Source organism: Sus scrofa, chromosome 7, assembly GCF_054392235.1.
Source record: "Sus scrofa isolate SSC_HxYL_T2T_F1_AM1 chromosome 7, Sscrofa_HxYL_maternal_Yorkshire_Landrace_v2.0, whole genome shotgun sequence".
NCBI lineage: Eukaryota > Metazoa > Chordata > Mammalia > Artiodactyla > Suidae > Sus > Sus scrofa.
In genome coordinates, this window is record NC_139389.1 from 63,822,184 (window position 1) to 63,842,071 (window position 19,888).

General features: G+C 51.5%; 1 protein-coding gene across 2 annotated transcripts; it reads right to left on the reverse strand.

Annotated features, from left to right (window-relative positions):
* Nucleotides 1-147: 147 nt before the first annotated feature.
* Nucleotides 148-15,181, reverse strand: PLIN1 (perilipin 1). 2 transcript variants are annotated; one of them, XM_084966807.1, is made up of 9 exons: nucleotides 15,041-15,181; nucleotides 14,407-14,465; nucleotides 10,859-11,063; nucleotides 8,981-9,063; nucleotides 7,516-7,780; nucleotides 7,011-7,183; nucleotides 3,151-3,342; nucleotides 2,503-2,748; nucleotides 148-1,540 (listed from the first exon to the last, which is right to left on the reverse strand). In XM_084966807.1, exons 2-9 carry the CDS (start codon nucleotides 14,449-14,451, stop codon nucleotides 1,199-1,201), a joined length of 1,551 nt encoding a protein of 516 aa, XP_084822933.1. In that variant the 5' UTR covers nucleotides 14,452-14,465; nucleotides 15,041-15,181; the 3' UTR covers nucleotides 148-1,198.
* Nucleotides 15,182-19,888: the final 4,707 nt, after the last annotated feature.

The window sequence follows — 19,888 nt, forward strand, 5'->3', positions numbered from 1 at the left end:
AACAACCTAAGAGTTCATGACTAAGGAACTAGTGTAATCAAATACAGCACATTTATATTATGAAGCACCTACTACGTGACCATTAGAAAGAGCAAGGAGGATTTATGATACTGACACAAAAAGATTTCTAAGATGTATTGTTGAGTGAAAAAAAAAAAAAGCAGTGAGTATAACATCCCACACATGTGTAAATAGAGTAGAGGGTGTATATAGGTAAGCTTGCCCATGCACAGCCGGTAACCAGAAGGATACTCGAGAGACTGGACCCCCACGGGCTTTGGCAAAGTGGAACCAGAGAACTCAAGGAGGAAGGCACACACCCTTTTGCAATGTCTGAATTTTTACATAATATGAAGGCATTTACCAAATATTAACATTTTCAAAAATAGGGCTGGGAATGAACTGTGGCCATAGAGCCCATATCTAATATCTATATGATCTATATAATGAACGGTTTCTACTGTCCCTCAGCATGCAGGCGGGGGGTGGGGGGTGGCGGGGGGAGGAAGGCAGCATTCAAAAGACGGCTGGAAGGGTGGAAGTGCAGGTGGAAGGAAATAACGCTGCAAATGGAAATGTGTCTGTTGAGCAGGAAGGTGTCGCTATACAGCACAGGCCACGACTCAGCCCGGGAAGACAGCCGGTTACTCAGAAAGTGACGCTAATATGTACATAAACGCTCCTTAGCTTTTGCACCTGACCGCTGTTCCCTTCAAAGTGGTCTGCTGCGAACCTGGATACTCAGAGGAACCTCTGCATTCGGGGCTTAAAAATGTGTCAGGATCTCCCGCTTGAACCCTCGGGGTGGTGACACGTCCCTCGCTGGTGGCAAATATTTGTCTACAGAAGATGGATGTAAATACTGGAAACAGTTAAATGTCATTTGGCCACAAGTTTGGTCAAATAAGCGAGAGATCAAGCTAGGCAATTAATTTTTTGGTAAAAACAAAACAAAACAAAAACCAAGGCATAGAATCAAAGCGGGCTGCTACTCTGATGCTTCTCAAAAATGGGCTCTGACAACTAAGCCCCAAAAGGATGCTCAAAAGATGATGTGTGCCTTGGCAGCGTCCTTGGAACGAAGCTCGGGACGCTCGCTTGGCCGCGCAGGTTCTTCTGGTTTGCAGGAGACAGCGCCCTGGCCCTCGGGGGAGCGGGGGGCGCGCGGGCCGGGCCAGGCCGGGCGCGGGAGGCGAGCTCAGCTCTTCTTGCGCAGCTGGTTGTACTGCGCGCGGCCCAGGATGGGCTCCATGACGCTGGGCCGGAAGAAGCTGTCGCTGACCCTGCGCGCCGGCTTCTCGCGGGGCACTGCCGGGAAGGCGGGGCGCAGCGCGGCAGCGGTGTCCCCCCGGTCTTCGGCGCCAGGGCCCCGAGCGCTGCGCAGGCTGCCGCGGGTCGGCGCGGGGCGCGGCGCGGCTTCCGGGGCGGCGGGCAGCGCCCCGGACCCCCTGCGCTCCGCCTCCCGGCGCTCGGCCTCTGGCGGCGGGTTGTCGATGTCCCGGAACTCGCTCTCGGGCTCCATCAGCGACAGCCTGGGGAGCTGAGGGCCCGGCAGCCCCGTTAGGGCCCCGGCTTGGCCCTCATCCCTGCTCCCTCAACCTCCGCCCCTCAACCCGCGCCGGGGCCCCGGAAGCGGCCGTCAGGAAGGCACAGGCGGCGGTGCAGGAGGAAGGGGGGTGCCGGGGACACCGCTGAGCCCCTGCCCTCTCTGACCTTGTGCACAACCCAGACCCCCAAGGCAAGGCAGGCAGCCACCCTCTAAAGCTTCTGGACCCTTCTGGTCACCCTTGGAGGTCCCTCAGTGAGAGGTCAGCGGCTTTCCTGACCCTTCCTTAGGCTGAGTTGTGGGCTAAGGACGGCCCCCACTTTCCCCCCTCCGGGCACGAACACCTCGCTGTTTCTCTGTTCGAGGCCCGAGGTGGCTGCCAAGACCCCTGTCATGCCTCTTGGTAAGAGTGACTTAGTAATCAATTCCCCCCCACCCCCGACCCCGCAGCACCAACCCTCAGCTCGAAGGGGCTTCCTGCCCAGACCAGCCCTCCTAGTGGCTGCACAACCTGTAACTTGCTCTGGGAAGGGACCCAGGGACTCCCAGAGTGATAGTCCTGGTACCCTTGGAGTTTTCCTGTTGCCCTGGAAATCTCCGTCCAACCTCTTCCCAGGGAGCAGTGGGCAAACCTGCCAGGCCCTTCAGTTGGGAGCTGAAGGGTGAAGGCTGGGCCCCTGGGGATCCCAGACTGATGGTGGGCGCCCTGTGAGCAGCAGGTGGGAAGGGCGGATGTGGGGAAAGGTCTCAGGCCAGGGCCATGGGTCTCTATGCTCTCGGGGCTGTGAAGGCCCCCAGTCAAGGCCAGAGTACGTCGAGGTGTTTCTGGGGCACTGAGGATCGGAGAACCCCCAGGAGACTGGGGAAGGAGCGCAGCTGCAGGCGCTTCTGTCAAATCGGCTTTACCCGTCCTTTCCAGGGGAGAGGGGATTAGGGCAAGGAGGGTGGGGACTCACCGGCACGTAGTGCACCACCGTGTCCACCACGTTGTCAGTAACGCCCTTCAGGGCGTCAGACAAGGACATGGCCCTCCCCTTGGTCGAGGAGACAGCGCGAGCCGGCGTGAAGGGCAGCATCCTCCCAGCGGTGCCCAGCGCAGTCGCAGGTGCCCAAGTCACGAGGGAGATCGTGCTCTGGAGCGCTCTCTGCAGGGTGTGCACCGCTTTGCCCAGGAAGCCTTGCGGGCCAGGCAGGGCTGCTCCCTGGAGGCCAGAGCAAAGTCAGTGCCTCCAAAGGAACCCCCCCCCCCACACACACACCAGAGCCTTCCCCTCCTCACTATCCCCAGGGATAGAGGGGAAAGGACGTGGTCACCAAATTGAAAAAAACTATCGGCCTGGCTCTTGGGTAGGTCGCTTCTGCTTTCTGCACCTCAGTCTCTTCATCTGCAAAATGGGGATGACAAGCTCTGTCCTGCCTATTTTATGGGGTTGTTGTGAAGCTCTGCTGAGCGGACTTTCTTAGCTGGGTGTTCCAGGGTGAGGTGAAGGGCCACTGAACCCATGTCCCTGGGCCTGGAGGCGGAGACCTTGTCTCGGCCGCTCAGTGGGCTGTGGGATCCCCAGTTTCCGTCATCCCCACTCAGCTTCCGCTTTCTCCCTTACCTCACTGAGCTTATTCTCCTCTGTCTCTGGTTCCGCCTCCTCCTCCATCTCCTCCCCCTCTGTGTCCGTCTGGTCATCGTGATCCTCCTCCTGGGTGGCCGCCAGGTTGTGCAGCCAGGGCACCCGCACCACACTCTGCCGCCGGGACACCACCTGCATGGCCGCTGATGCACCCCACTGGGCCAGGCTGCTCTGGGGGTGGGAAGACAGCAGGCCACTGACTTCACAGCACCTGCCAGAGGCTGGGCAGCCCCAGCAGGCAAAGCTCCTCTCCCCCAGGGCCTGACCCCAGCAGACTGTCCTTCACACCTTTTATGGTGTGGTAACTTACACCCACGGAAGCGCACTCAGCCTTGGAGTACAGCTCCAGGAATATTAAGAAGCACACACCTCTGGGACTACCACAGATCAAGATACAGGCCATTTTCAACACCCCAATAGACTCCCTGGACCCTTTATCTAGTCAGTAACCCCCAAGGGTGGCTGCTTTCTAGCCTCTGTCATTCTCTATCATCATGCACTGATTTTGCCCATTTTTGAACTTCATGTAAATGAACTCAATGTGTTATGAACTCAGACAATATGTTTTCTTTTTTTCTTTCTTTTTTTCTCTTTTTTTTTTTTTTTTTTGCTTTCTAGGGCTGCACCCGGGGCATATGGAAGTCCCTAGGCTAAGGGTGGAATCAGAGCTACAGCCGCAGGCCGACACCACAGCCGCGGCAACGGCAGATCCTTAACCCACTGATCAAGGCCAGGGATGGAACCCACATCTTCATAGATCCTAGTCAGGTTCGTTAACTGCTGAGCCACGAAGGAACTCCCACACAATGTGTTTTCTTTCATGAATAGCTTGTGTTCAGTGTCATGAGATTCATCCATGTTTATCTGTTTGTTTAATTTTATGGCCACACCTGCAGCACATGGAAGTTCCCAGGCCAGGGATTGAATATGAGCCACAACTGTGACCTACACTACAGCTGCAACAACGCCAGAACCTTTAACCCACTGCCCTGGGTTAGGCTGGGGAATCAAACCCTCATCTCCACCACGACCACAAGACCTGCTGCAGATAAGTTCTTAACCCACTGTGCCACAGTGGGAACTCCCATCCATGTTATTACTAAGTGTCAGAGTAGTTCCTTCTTTTTCATTTCTGTGTCTATTCCACTGCATAAAATACACTACAATTTACCCATTTTACCACTGATGAACGTTTTTGCTGTTTTCAGTTCTTGGATAAAGGTAAAGCTGACAGGAACATCTCCAACATGTTTTGGGGGTGATAAACTCTCCTTTCTGTTGAAGGAAATGCTGAGTCATAGGGGATACGCATGTTTAACTTTAGTAGATGCACCTGGCAGATATTTAGAGAGTGAAAAACCAAGTGGGCCAGAGTTTCCTATGGGAGGAAGCTGACCTGGGCAGGTTGGCTGATGTCCACTGAGGCATAGCTTGGCTCATTTCAAACCCCTAGGGAGCCCCACAAAGAGGGTCTCCTTGTTGTACAACCTTAGGAGACACTCTTCTTTTCTTTTCTTTTTCTTTCTTTCTTTTTTTTTTTTTTTTTTTTTGCTTTTTAGGACCTCATCCTTGGTCTATAGAGGTTCCCAGGCTAGGGGTTGAATCAGAGCTGCAGCTGCTGGCCAACGCCACAGCCACAGCAGCGCAAGATCTGAGCTGTCTGTGATCTATGCCACAGCTCACGGCAACGGTGGATCTCACTGAGCGAGGCCAGGGATTGAATTTATAACCTCGTGGTTACTAGTTGGATTCATTTCCACAGTGCCACAAGGGAACTCCCAGGACACCGTTATTTTCTATGTGAAAGGTGATGTCTGAGGTTGTGCTGTACAGCGTCCCCCCACACACACACCACCATAGGGGCTGGGCTGGGGCCCAGGAGTTACTCGAACTCCCAGGGGGAAGTGACTGCCCAGTGCAGACAACAGAGTAGAGCACTACTCTTGTATTGCTATTGGAGGTACCAAACCTGACACACAGTAGGTTCCCAGCAAAGATTTGTTTGAGTGATGGAGCCAGGCCTGATGATGCTTTTAAAACTACCACTGTTTGGAGTTCCCATCATGGCTCAGGGGTTAACGAACCTGACTAGCATCCATGAGGACGAGGGTTCCATCCCTGGCCTCGCTCAATGGGTTAAGGACCTGGCATTGCCATGAGCTGTGGAGTAGGTTGCAGATGCGGCTCAGATCCCGGGGTGCTGTGGCTGTGGTGTAGGCCAGCAGCTACAGCTCTGAACGGACCCCTAGCCTGGGAACCTCCATATGCCGCAAGTGCAGCCCTAAAAACAAAAAACAAAAACAAAAACTACCACCCTTTGGAATTCCCGCTGTGGTACAATGGGATCAGTGGTGTCTCTGCAGCATCAAGATGCAGGTTCGATCCCCAGCCTGGCACAGTGGGTTACAGGATCTAGTGTTGCTACGGCATAGGTAACCTGATCCCTGGACTGGGAGCTCCATGTACTGTGGGGTGGCCAAAAAAGAAAAAATAAAAAAACTAACACCCTCATGATGGCCAAAAAGTGGTTATCTTATTTGCTGACCTTTGTTGTTTAATGCTGTTTTACTTTTTTCTTTTCACCTTAGTTTCTCACTAATGTTCCTATGCAAAAAAAAAATTCAGGTGGAGTTCCTGTTGTGGCTCAGTGGGTTAAGAACCTGACATAGTGCTCCTAAGGATGTAGGTTCGATCCCTGGCCTCAGTGGATTAAGGATCCAGCATTGCCGTGAGCTGTGGTGCAGGTTGCAAACGCAGCTTGGATCCCGTGTTGCTGTGGCTGTGGTGTAGGGCGGTGGCTGCAACTTTGATTCGACCCCTAGCCTGGGAACCTCCATATGCTGCAGGTGCAGCCCTAAAAAGAAAAAAAAATTCCAGACTATCTCTGCTAAAATCCAGAGAGAGGTGGGGGTAGGGTGTAGTGGGGAGTAAGCCCTATCTGGGCTTAGAAAAGGAAGCTTTGCGTGGGTGCAGTGGGATGCAAATTAGAAGCCTCTAGAAGGGCCCAGGACCCTAGGGGTAGGTAGGACACAGACAGCTAGGGCTCTCTTCCCAACAGAAGGGGTTTTGTGCCTTGCTTATTTACAGGTGACACTCCCTAGTACCTGCAGGTTTCCTCACGGGGACGGGGGTGGGAGGGCCACTTGGGAGGATGAAGGCTGGGATGAGGGTAAGACTCAGAGGGAGAATGACAGCAACAGAAGAGAAGGAGAGGCAGGACCCCCTAACAACCAGGCCTGCCCTTGGCTCAAGTCGTGTCCCTTCTCTCCCCTGGCATCCTAGAGGACTAGCCTACCTCCCCTCTACTTTTTTTTTTTTTCTTTGGTGGCGGGAGTGCCCAAACTCATGGCATATGGAAGTTCCCAGGCCAGGGATTGAACCTGAGCCACAGCAGTGACAACGTGGGACTCTTTTCTTCTTTCTTTCTTTCTTTGCTTTTTAGGGACGCACCTGTGGTCTATGGAGGTTCCCAGGCTAGGGGTCGAATCGGAGCTGTAGCCCCTGGCCTATACCACAACCACAGCAACGCTGGATCCTTAGACCAATGAGTGAGGCCAGGGATCGAATCTGCATCCTCATGGATGCTAGTCAATTTTGTTAACCGTTGAGCATGATGGGAAGTCCCAACTCGGGATGCTTAACCCCCCGTGCACCACAAGGGAGCTCCCACCTTCTGCCTCTCTTAAGGCCTCTTGTTCTTAGACCTAAAGTCCCAATCCCAGCTGGAAGACAGGCTGTTCCCAGGACAGAAGGCGAAGTGGGGTGGAGGATGGACGGGCCCAGGAGGCCCTTAGGATTCTCATGCTGGGCATCAGTCAGAGCTCAGGGCAGACACTCACCAGGGGTGCCACACCGGGGATCCACATGGCCAGGGCGTGGCCCTGTTTCAGAGCGCGAGACGTGGCCTGGAAGGTGTGTTGAGAGATGGTGCTGGCCAGGGTTCCAACCCTGCTCACGAGGCTCGGCTTGGCCTTGGGAGGCTTCTGGCCATGCTGGTGTCCTGGAGCGGAGGCTAGGTAGGGATTTGGGGGTGGGGGGAGGGAAGGAGAGCAGATCAGAGAGGGCTGGCCAAGCTGGGCTGTGTCTCGGGTTGGAAAGTGGTCATCCCGGCTCCCACCACCAGCTCCCGGGTGATGCGGGCAATTCACTGTCTCCACTTAGGGATGGGGTTGGGTGGGGGTGGGGGGGGGGTCGGTGAGGGTGGATCCATCTGAAAACCTTGCTGGGCTCCAGGCCCCCTCTGTTCCAGCAATGGCTAGAGGAGCCCTGGTGGCCTCTTGGTAATTCCCAGGCAGCATGGGGGGCCCACTCACTCCCCAGGGTGCATCTGCCAGATCCTGATACCTGACTCTTCCTTGGCTGGAGGGAGGAGGAGCTCTACCACCTTCTCAACACCCCCCAAGGCCAAGTCGGCACCCCCAGAGGCCAGTCGGCCGGCTCGGGTGTTGGCGGCATATTCAGCAGTGTCTTTGGCCATCCCCCAGGCGAGCTCGCAGCCAGCTAGAGCAGCACCGAGGACTTTGTCCGCAGTGCTGGTGACGGGCACGCTGATGCTGTTCCTGGCACTGCGGAGGCGGGTGGAGATGGTGTCCTTCAGCTCAGAGGCGATCTGGGGAGTGGGCAGGGAGTCAGGCGTGCAGATCTGGCAGGCCCCGAGCCCAGCTTCAGGAAAGCCTCATGTCAAGCCCAAGGGGCTGGCACTGATATTCAGGCACCTTAAGCTGAATTTTATTTTACTTTTTTTGCCTTTTTGTAGGGCTGCACCCGCAGCATATGGAGGTTCCCAGGCTAGGGGTTGTATCGGAGGTGTAGCTGCCGGCCTACACCACAGCCACAGCAATGTGGGGATCAGAGCCACGTCTGTGACCTACACCACAGCTCACGGCAATGCTGGATCCTTAACCCACTGAGCAAGGCCAGGGATCGAACCCGCGTCCTCATGGATGCTAGTCAGGTTCATTAACCACTGAGCCATAACGGGAACTCTCTATAAGTTCTGCACTGAAATACCTTTCTCTCCACTTAGCTTGGGGACTCCTTTGAGACAAAGGCCAGTTGCCCTTCATCTGGAAAAATAAATGAAGAGCACAGACCTCACAGCCAAATAGACCTGCTCCCCCATGACCTTCACTTACAGATGTGTGGTCAGGGGGACGTCTAGATTCCTCATCTCTAAGATGGGGTCACCCGCCCCCATCCCAGATAAGAGGAGTAAATGTGAATTACACATCATGACCCCTGGCAGAGAGTAGGGCTCAGTAAATGTGAGAAGAGTGGAAATTTGTTAGTGAGATGGATGAGCTCTGAGACTAAAGCTTCTGCCCACAAAGTACCTGGCATGGCTCCTACCAAGGCAAATACCCAGCGAATATGGATCTGGATGAAGTGATTTTTCACTTTCATGGTCCATAAAGTCTTGAAGACATGGGACTGTGATCCTGGGATCTGATGAGTTGGACCCGTGACATTAGGTGATGCAGCCACCAAATGGTCCAGCATAGGTCCAAAGGGGCACCCGTAGAAAGGGATCGGGAACAGTGGGCCCCACTCCACCCCAAGTTCCTTTTGGAGTTTGCCTCTGGGCTATGCATGCTGGTTTCAGAAAGCCTGCCTTCATTTGGCCCCACAGGGAGAGGAAGAAGCCTGATGTGCGGTCTCAGGAGCAGGCAGCTGCCACCAGCCCTGGAGGCGTTTGCCATGGAAGCGAAAGTCTCTCAGTCAATCATCGATCATCGGCTGGTGCCCTCTCCTCCCCTGAGAGGCGGGCATCAAAATATGGAGAGCATTAGAGAAGGCGCTGGGGGCTCACCTTTTCAGGAGGATACTGGAGGGCCGGTATCTTTTCTTCCAGGTGGTCCAGGCCTCGGCAGGCCAGCTCATTGGCAGCTGTGACTAGAAGTGAAAGGCCATGGGGGACTGAGCTCTGCCCATCCTGCGAGAACCCAGCAGGGCCTCTGTGCCAAGGAAGGCCCCTTGAAGTTCTCCAACCCCCAGCTCTGTTCCCTCCAAGGGTCTGGGAACTGGAGGCCCTCTGCTGCCCTGAACCCCATCTACTGTGACATCCTGGGACCAGAGCAGTGCCTTCCCCCCTGCAGGAACTCTACAGTCATACAGATTGGCACGCAAAGCAGTGTGGCTTCAGGCAAGTCAACACTTGGCTGAGCCTCAGTTTCCTCATTTGTAAAATGAGAAAGTGACAGAAGCTATGTGCATCACCAACAAATACTGGCTCTCTCCTCTCTCCTCCCCTGAGCCCTCTCTGGGTGAGGGCTGGGTGTACCTGAGTAGGGAGACAAGTGTGCGTGGGTAGGGGCAGCCTTGGTGGGAGCAGACCTGGTACTGCTGTCCTAGAGCTCCAGATGGTTCATGGCCCTTCCCCCCACTTTCTTTTTTTGCTTTTTTAGGGCCGTATCTGCGGCATATGGAGGATACCAGGCTAGGGGTTCAATTGGAGCTGCAGCTGCCGGCCTACACCACAGCCACAGCCATGCAGGATCCGAGATGTGTCTGTGACCTACACCACAGCTCACGGCAACACCAGATCCTCAACCACTGAGCAAGGCCAAGGATGGAACCTGAGTCCTCATGGATACTAGCAGAGTTTGTTACTGCTGAGCCACAAAGGGAACTCCCTCATGGCCCTTCCTTTTGAGCTCTCGACAGTGGCAGAGGTTCATACGGAAAAGAAAGGGGCAAGTGCCAGCAGGTGCAAATGTCCTGGGATACCGCCCAGGGACTGCCAAGGGCAGGACCTCTGTGGTCATGACCCCTGGACATCATAGTTTTAAAGGATCCCTATATAGTCTCTTTCATGCATTCTTTCTCCAGGTGTCTTAGGTTTCTTCACAAAATTCTCAAGCAGCAGAAAGCCCAGTCAATTTGGCCAGCTTCTGACTGAGCAAAATGAGACCCAGGGCAATGATTTCAGGCACTTACAGGCCGGGAGTCTGGCCAGGCTTGGATCTCCTTTATATCTACCCTCTCCTGTTTGCCATGCTGAAACTTCAGATACGCATAACTCGTTAAAGAGGATGATGGAAGGTCCTAGACCTCTAGAGTTTCCCTCCGCCCTGTCAAGGGCTGTGCCTTGGAGACTGTATTTTCAAATGAGGCAGAACAATTTCAACAGGGGCAGGTCTGGTGAGGCCTGCAGGGCAGCTGTCCTCCACCTCCAGGGCCCTGACTGGTAGCTCTCTGGCTTCCCCTGCTCCGCCCCCACTCCCCTCAGCCCTGCCAGGCCAGCCCAGTGCCTGCTGCCTCTGCCTCTGTACCAGGCTCTACTAACTCCTGCTACTGCTGCTGCTGCTGGATTTGGAGCTAAGGTGGGTGTTTGGTCTGGCATGGGCCCCACTCCCACCACTGCCCATGTAGCTCTGCCCTTCCCTTCTCCGGTCAGTCCTTTGGCCCATTATTGTCATCCTAGGAAAATACCAGTGGGGATATTGATGAGGCATCTAGAGATGAGAAGAGACCCATGATCTATAGCTACATGTGCATATCATGTATCTATATAGATGAAAAGATTATATAATGGAATACAGGGAGTTAGGCAGGCAGGCAGACAGACATACTGACAGACATACTGGCAAACAGACATACAAGCTATCAGACAGACTGATGGATGGAGGGAAAAAAGGCTGGCAGGCAGTGAACGAGCAAGCAGCCTCCAGGTGCCTGGACGACTCACACTGGGTGGACAGCCTGCGGACCACTGGCTCCATGCTCCAGGCGGCCAGGCTGCCAGCGCTCTGGATGCCCTTCTCGTAAGCATTGCATACAGACGCCACCAGGGGGTGCGCTTCCTTGGTGCTGGTGTAGGTCTTCTGGAAGCACTCACAGGTGCCGCTCACCACCGGTAGCTGCAGGACCCGCTGCAGCACGTTCTCCTGCTCCTGGCACGGAAGGAATGCAGCACTGAGGGCAGGCGGCCCCAGGGCCACAGAGCCCATCAGGACTGGCCTGGGTCCAAGGAACCCAGACTAGGGAGGTCTCTGGATGCCCCACAGGAAAAACAAGAACCAGGCTGCCATGCTCTCCTGGTCACAACCTTGGCTCTGGAGAGCTACTAAGGCAACCTCTGTCCCACAGGGGTTGAGCCAAATGCCACCCCATCTTGCAGCCACCCCACTTAAGCTTAACAGCAGAGGGCAGGTGTGTCATCTGGAGTTTTTCGGTTTGTTTGGCTTTTTGGGGGGCCCCACCCCGGTATATGGAGGTTCCCAGGCTAGGGGTCAAATCGGAGCTGTAGCCCCCAGCCTACACCACAGCCACAGCAACTTGGGATCCAAGCCGTGTCTGCGACCAACACCGCAACTCACAGCAACACCAGATCTTTAACCTATTGAGCGAGGCCAGGGATTGGACCTGCATCCTCAAGGATACTACTTGGATTTGTTTTTGCTGCACCACAACGGGAGCTCCCCCCCTCTGGAGTTTTAGTCCACCTTGGATGGGTAGCTTTATCTGAACGTTTTTCTGGTCCCTCTGGAACACCACCTCCCTGCCTGTGTATCCTGGTCCCACCACCTAGGGCGCTCCCCTTCCCTCCTACAGTCCTTTCTGTCTGGCCAAAGTCCACTCCTTCAAAGACAGAATTTTTTTTTGTCTTTTTGCTATTTCTTTGGGCCGCTCCTGCGGCATATGGAGGTTTCCAGGCTAGGGGTCCAATCGGAGCTGCAGCCACCAGCCTACGCCAGAGCCACAGCAACGCGGGATCTGAGCCACGTCTGCAACCTACACCACAGCTCACAGCAATGCCGGATCGTTAACCCACTGAGCAAGGGCAGGGACCGAACCCGCAACCTCATGGTTCCTAGTCGGATTCGTTAACCACTGCACCATGATGGAAACTCCCCCAAAGAGAGAATTTGAGCATCACTTTTCCTGGGAAGCTTCCTGCCTCTCCTTTCACATCAGAGGCCACCTCTTCCTCCTGGGTTGTCTCCAGGCTCATGCCAGGGTGCTATACTCGTCTTGGTCATGTGTGTACTTCTCTCTCTCCCAGGAGACTGCTGTCACTGTACCTCCAGGGCCTGACCTCAAGCCTGCACATGTGAGTTGAATAAGTGAGTCACTGTTGGGGCTGCACCTAAGGAGTAAGTTCAAATCTGCGCAAGTGCACAGAATCAGGGACTCTCAGGCCTTCCAGGGGCCTCTGTGGCAAGGGTGCCTCCTACAGTCCCTCTGGGAGGCTTGTACTTGGTCATCTACTTGGATGGAGCTCACCCTTCACAGAGCGGCCTATGCCCCTTGTTGGATGGTGTTGCTGAGCTGAAATCCACCTCCGCCCACTGTTCCACCCTTTACCCTGTGAAACAACACGAAGCTATTTCATCACCCATGGGCTGGCCTTTCACACACTTAAGACAAGTATTTCTCCCTTGCTTGTTCGGTCCCTGCCCTTGCTCAGTGGGTCGAGGATCCGGCATTGCTGTGAGCTGTGGTGTAGGTTGCAGACGCGGCTCGGATCCCGCGTTGCTGTGGCTCTGGCGTAGGCTGGTGGCTACAGCTCCGATTCGACCCCTAGCCTGGGAACCTCCATATGCCTCAGGAGCGGCCCAAGAAATGGCAAAAAGACATTAAAAAAAAATACATATATATATATATATAAACTCAGACCTGAAGAGAGAGTCCAGGTGTGGTCTGAGTGTGGGGTACACTGAAACCATCATTTGCCTTATCGGGGTGCTGTGCTCTTATCAATGTGTTCTAACTTTGGCAGCAGCCACATACTTAAACTTCAGATCACCTGGGAAGCTTAGTGAAAAACCATTGGTCTTTGGGTGAGGAAAAAAATGTGAATTCTAGTCTCTTGGAGAGGGAGACAATATTTACTCAGGGTCATTGTGCTCCAGGCACTTATCGGAGTGTTTTGGTGACATGACTTTATTTAATTTTAACTGCAACTCCCTGAGGTCAGCATTCTCGCCACCACTTTGCCAGCGGGGAGGCAAAGGCTTGGAGATGTGAAATGACTTATCCAAGATCACACAACTAGTTAAGTGGAAGAGCCAGGATTCCAACTCAGGCCTGAGATGGCATATGTGGAATTTGTTTCACAATAACACAAGCTTGGGGAATAGAGTGAGGATGGGTCAGAACTGTCCATGGATTACATTGCCGGGGCTAGTGAAGGGCATTCTATTTTTCCGCCTATTTTTAGGAATGTTAAGAATCTCCCCATGAACATCTCAGGTCAGATCAGAAGTGCGAGCTCTCTGCAGCTTTGAACACACACTTTTGCGTGGTTCGGCTCTGGAGGGGAGAACCTAGCTTCTTCTGTTTGTAAGAGGCTGTGTCAGAAGACCCATCAGGGAGGCTGGCATGTACAGTAGAGAGCAGGCTATTCTATTTTAGCTTCTGGTCTCACATGTGAGTTTGAAATTTGAACTAGAAAATGATTAGGACTGAAAGTAAGAAAACATTTTCTTTTACATTTTGGGCAGAGCCTTCCGGGGTTGTTTTCGGCAAAGCGGAGGAGCGAGGGAGACCCTGGGAAGGGAACCAACTACCACCTGTTAGGATGGCTTAACCATGCCCTTGACCATTTTACGCCTGTGTTCTACGAATGAATACGAAACATAATGTGGCGATTCCTCATGCAAAGGTGAGTTAAAGCCTAACTTGGGACAAAATGCCTATTATATGGGTTCAAGACTTTTTCAAAGTTTCACTGTTTGAACTGGACCAAATCAGAGGGGCCTTGCCAGGAGGCACTGGGTCCACCTAAACGTGTTAAACCACTTTGAGTCACAGTGAAAACGAGGCTAAAGGCACAAGGCCAGACACACTGCCTCTCCGACCTCCTCCCACCTTCACAGTGTGCACTGTGTAACCCTGAGAGGTGCCACGGACATAGCCTGCACCGTGCACGCCACCTCTGGAGTCACAGAGCACAGTGGCTTAGTCCTGAACATACATTTCACCCAGGTGGACAAAACATGGGCTTCTGCTTCCGGGGTCAGAACCTAGAGCTTCCCCTCCTCTCCTTTCCCTCCCAGCCAGTTTTCCATTCTTTTTGTCCAAGGTGGTTCATTTTCAATAGGCATTTCACTCCTGCAGATCCTCTAATAGGCTTCCGCAAGAAGGAGTGAGGGCAAGAATAACTCAGACATAATGGTCAATGAATTAAGAATATAATCTACACCCATCTTGCGCTGAGGCCCCGGAACCTCTCCTCCCAGCTCTTCCTTCCCCCATCAGTTGTGCATGGCCTCAGAGAAGCCCGTTACTTACAGGGAGGTCTCCATCCAGCAAAGTCAGGCCCTTGTTGACTGCCATCGTAGTTCTTCAAGCTGCAAAGCACAGGGGTCCAGGTCCATGAGCAAGTCCCCTGCCTGAGATCCACAGGCTCGGCCCCCTACCTCTCACCATCAGTTCCCTGAACAGACAAGTGGCCGCTCCCTGGAGTCTGATGAGCTACTCTGCAGCCTTCTTGTCAAGACTGATGTTTCTTATAAAGATTCAGGGTAAGAAATAAAAAATGAAAGTAGCGTTAAGAGAGAAGAGGCCTTAAGATGAAATTTAGGGGCTCTCAGATGACTGTCCAAAAGAGACTCAAGAATGAGTTTCAGGTTTAGTCTTTTTTTTTTTTTAATTTTAATAAAAAAGTTCTTCATTAATTCCTTCTTTTTAAGCAAGACTATCTACCAGTCGTTCCCTCTATGCTCGACCAGATGAGAAAGCAGTTGTTCTTAAAACCAGCCATTTCAGCTGTGTTCTGGAAAAGCTGGTGGCCCCGGAATTCCACACCCTTGGTCATTCACCCTGAATAATCTCTCTGCCATTGGTTTCCCTGCAGGCCTCTTCATGCTCAGTAAAATTCCCAGAAGACCCTAACCCTCAACTTCTTTGGTGCTCGAAAACAAACCTAGTAAAGTTGTCCCAGGACCCCGACGCTCGCTCCAGCTAATGCCACCTCAGTCCCACAGAGCCCAGGCTGCAGAGCGTCTCGTCTGGCAGAAGCAGCCCCGTTGCTCTGGGGAGCCTTGAGCAAAGCTCCTAACACCTCCCAGCTAGAGGAGGGCAGAGAGGAAGAGAAAGTTGGATCAGTTGGTTGCTATGGTTATTTGACCCAGTGTCCCCTGGGCACATCCTAACTTCTTTAAGGAGGTTTAGCCAACTAGGGGGTAGATCGCAGAGCTGAAAGAACCAGACTCAGAGGAGTTAGTATTCCAGAGCTGTGAAATATCTGTTCTGTAACTTATTTCTGGCCCCTAGTTCTCAAAAAGCTGTTTCCAGAAAGATGTTGAGATATGTGTCATTAAACTCATAAGCTCTAAAGTTTTATCATCTTTGGCTCCTTTTCCGCAGAGGGGTCCTGTGGAACTGTTTTCAACCCATTTCCATCATGTTTATTTTTCACTTTCGGGAATGAAGTTTGAACAGTAAGATTTAAACCCACACAGGAACAGAGTTCTCTTGAATGTACAAGTCTTTTTTTTTTTTTTTTTTTTTTTTTTTTGTCTTTTTAGGGCCACACCCGCAGCATATGGAAGTTCCCAGGCTAGGGGTCCAATTGGAGCCACAGCTGCCAGCCTACATACACCATAGACACAGCAACATGGGATTCTTAACCCACTGAGCAAGGCCAGGGATTGAACCTGTGTCCTCATGTTGCTAGTCGGGTTCATTACCACTGAGCCATGACAGGAACTCCTACTAGTCTTTTGATTATGAAGATAAATTTCTCTCAGTGAAGAAGAGAAACAGAGCTGAGGTGGACTCCTTGACAGTCTAGCTTTTGAGAAAGCAACTTCATCTCCGTAAATCCTAGATTTCTTTTTTCTTTCTTTTTCGTCTTTTGATTTTCAGGGCCACACCTGAGGCATATGGAGGTTCCCAGGTTAGGGGTCTAATCGGAGCTATAGCTGCCAGCCTATGCCACAGCCACAGCAATGCCAGATCCCAGCCGCGTCTGTGACCTGCACCATAGCTCATGGCAACACCAGATCCTTAACCCACTGATTGAGGCCAGAGATTGAACCGCAACCTAGACGGATTCGTTTTCGCTGCGCCACAACAGGAACTCCAAATCCTAGATTTCAAAATAGTTTATTGAACTCTACCTGGTCTAAGATGTCCCAGACTATGCAGTGGGAGAGCCAACTGGTTTTTATCAGGTTTTGGAAAAGGGACAATGTTGACCAAGATTCTGTTACTGATCATCAGCATCCAGACAACCAGCTGCCACCACTCATCCTTAGCAATTAATCAGGCAGGAGTCCTGAGTTCTAATGCCTGGCTTCAAAGATGATGGAAGGCTGTGGTGTAAACCATGGCCTCCAGCTGGTCTAAGAAGGCCTTTAGAAGTTCCCATCGTGGTGCAGTGGTTAACGAATTGGACTAGGAACCGAGGTTGCGGGTTCGATCCCTGGCTTTGCTCAGTAGGTCGAGGATCTGGCGTTGCTGTGAGCTGTGGTGTAGGTTGCAGACGTGGCTTGGATCCTGCGTTGCTGTGGCTCTGGCATAGGCCGGTGGCTATGGCTCTGATTAGACTCCTAGCCTGGGAATCTCCATATGCCTTGGGAGCAGCCCTAGAAAATTCGGCAAAAAGACAAAAAAAAAAAAAAAAATCCTTTAATTACAGTGGATAATAGCAGCACCTGAACCGTCTTTTATATTCCCTTCCAATTGTGACAACCGCCCACCCTGCCAGGGTAATCCTCTTACTATCTTGACTTCTAATATGTAGGTAAGTTTTTCCTTGTTTTGGATTTTTAGTAAATGGAATCAGTAGTGAAAAAAAAAAAAAGAAAGAAATGAAATAGGATCGATACCAGGACACAACTTATTTCCCTTATTTTTGGTAGAAGCATATCTATTGTTGCCTCTCTGCTAAGGCGTATACTGTGGGCAACAGGAGAAAGAGGCACAGGGTGGGGAGACACGGAGATTCGTGACAGATCCTTTATAATCAATTCTGTATCTAGGATATGATAAAGTGGGAGATGAGAAGTCAGGAAAGGGAGGAGAAAGTCAAGTAGATAGTCTCCAAAAGGAGTAATAAATACATGATGCATTTAATACTTACTGATTCAACCGGGCCTTTCAAAAACACAGGATGATAACCGGGAGGAAGGGTGGTGGCTAAAGAAGCAACCTCTGCCCTGACCACACTTCAAGGCTCAGGGCACGTTGTCTACGAGGCTGTGCCAACAGAGCCACCTGGGCCAAAGGGCAGTGTTAAGCCTCTGGAGCAGTGGCTTTGGGCTGCAAGGAGCACAGGGCTCCATGCCCGACACTCTGCTGACAAAGCTCATTCTTTGGCTGCTTCATCTGGGCATCCAGAATGTGGGCAAGAGGTGGGAAGTGGTGAAAGGGCCCAGGAAGGTCCCTAGGCAAAAGTTCACTTTCCAGAAGCTGCTGAAAGGACATAGCTATCTTCTTTCCTTCCCTACTCCTAATGCCCACCTCTCCAACCTCGTCCAACCACTGCCCAAGCACAGGGACCTTGGCCATCTTGGGAACAAATGGTTCCAAATCAGGGACAGCATTCAAACATGCATTACTGACTAAACAAATTCTCAAGCAAAAACATTTAGTTGTGAATGTGCTGACCTGTACACCTATTAGAAATGTCTTTGGACAAATATTATGGTATCACTTATACATGGAATCTAGAAAATAATACAAATGAATCTATACAGATTCACAGACATAGAAAAGGAGCTTATGGTTACCAAAGGGGAGGTGGGAGAGGGACAAATCAGGATGATGGGATTAAACACACACACACACACACACACACACACACACACACACACTGCTATATACAAAAGAGATGAACAGGGACCTTACTGGAGTGCCCATCATGGCTCAGCAGAAACGAATCTGACTAGCATCCATGAGGACGCAGGTTCGATCCCTAGCCTCGCTCAGTGGGCTAAGGATCTGGCATTGCCGTGAGCTGTGTTCTCGGTCACAGACGTGGCTGAGATCCAGCGCTATTGTGGCTGTGGTGCAGGCCCGCAGCTACAGTTCCGATTCAACCCCTAGCCTGGGAACCTCCACATGTTGCAGGTGTAGCCCTAAAAAGACCAAAAACAAACAAACAAAAAGGACCTACTGCATAGCACAGGGAATTATACTCAATATCTTGTAATAATCTGTAAAGAAAAAAAATCACTGAATAGTTTGCTGTACACCTGAAATTAACACAATATTTTACAGCAACTATATTTCAATTAAAAAAAAAAAGAAAAGAAAAGAAACACCTGGGGAATTCCCATTGTTGTGCAGCGGAAACAAATCCGACTAGGAACCATGAGGTTGTGGGTTCGATCCCTGGCCTTGCTCAATGGGTTAAGGATCCAGTGTTGCCGTGAGCTGTGGTGTAGGCTGCAGACGTGGCTCATATCCTGCACTGCTGTGGCTGTGGTGTAGGTCCACAGCTGTAGCTCTGATTCAACCCCTAGCCTGGGAACCTCCATATGCTGCAGGTGTGGCCCTGAAAAGCAAAAAAGAACCATCATTGTAAATCAACTCTAATAGAAAAGTAGAAATCTTATAAAAACCAAAAATAAAAATAAAGATAAAAATACAGTTAGTAAGAATACCTTCCATTTGGGATGGGGGAATGGGGGGAGAAGAGAAATAGGTAAGGGAGAGTAAGAGGTACAAACTTCTTAGTTACAGAATCAGTGTGTCATGGGCCTGAAATGTACAGTGTGGGGAATACAGTCCATGATTGTGTAATATCTTTGGTGACAGGTGGTAACTAGACTTACCATGGTGATCATTTTGAAATGCACAGAATTATCGAATTACTAGGTTGTGCACCAGGAACTAACATAGTGCTGTCAGTTCAGTATTACTACCACCACTACTGCTTCAGAAACAAACTCATAGGAAAAGAGGTCAGCTCTGCAGTTACCAGGGGCAGGGGATGGGGGAGGGGAAACTGGATGAAGGCAATCAAAAGGTACATACTTCCAGTTATACGACAAGTAAGTACGAAGAATGAAATGTACAACAAAATACACAGAAGTAACACTGCTGTTCATTATTTATGAAAGAAAGTCCTAAGAGTCCACAAGGAGGAAAAAAAAATTCCCTATCTTTTGTTTTACAGCTGTATGAGATGACGGATATTCACTAAACTCTGTCATCATCATTTCATGATGCATGTAAGTCAAATCACTATGCTGCACACCTTAAACTTACACAGTATTGTGTCAGTATCTCCACAGAACCGGAGGAACAAAAAAGCACACGTCTTTGGTATTTAGAAGGCCTTATGAATAAACGCAGAGGCTTGGAGGTGGGGGGTTAGTTATAAAGGAGAAAGACGCACAAGGAAGGAGGTAGCAGGGCACCTCGAAGGTTTTCACAGATTCCAGTGGGGGTGGCACTTCCCAGACTCTCCACCACCCACCCCACCTTGTAGAGGACAGACCTACCAACACGGACACTACTGTAACATGCCATGGCAGATTCAAGGCAGAGTTCTCCAGGCAGACGGGAACACACTACTGACAGGGCATCAGGGGACCCTCTCCCGGGTAGCAGTCTGGATGAGATGGTCTTAGAGGTCTCCGTCTACCTGGACATCCCACATCTAAATCCTCTTCATCCTCCTCATCAGCTTGCACCTTCCAACCGGGGGCTCATTTTACCAGAGCTCACTCTACCAACTGTGTAGATGCTGATTAAGTTTGGATCCTCCTGTTTTTAACTCTTCTCCATTGTAGAACACATGCACAGATACGTGAGGACA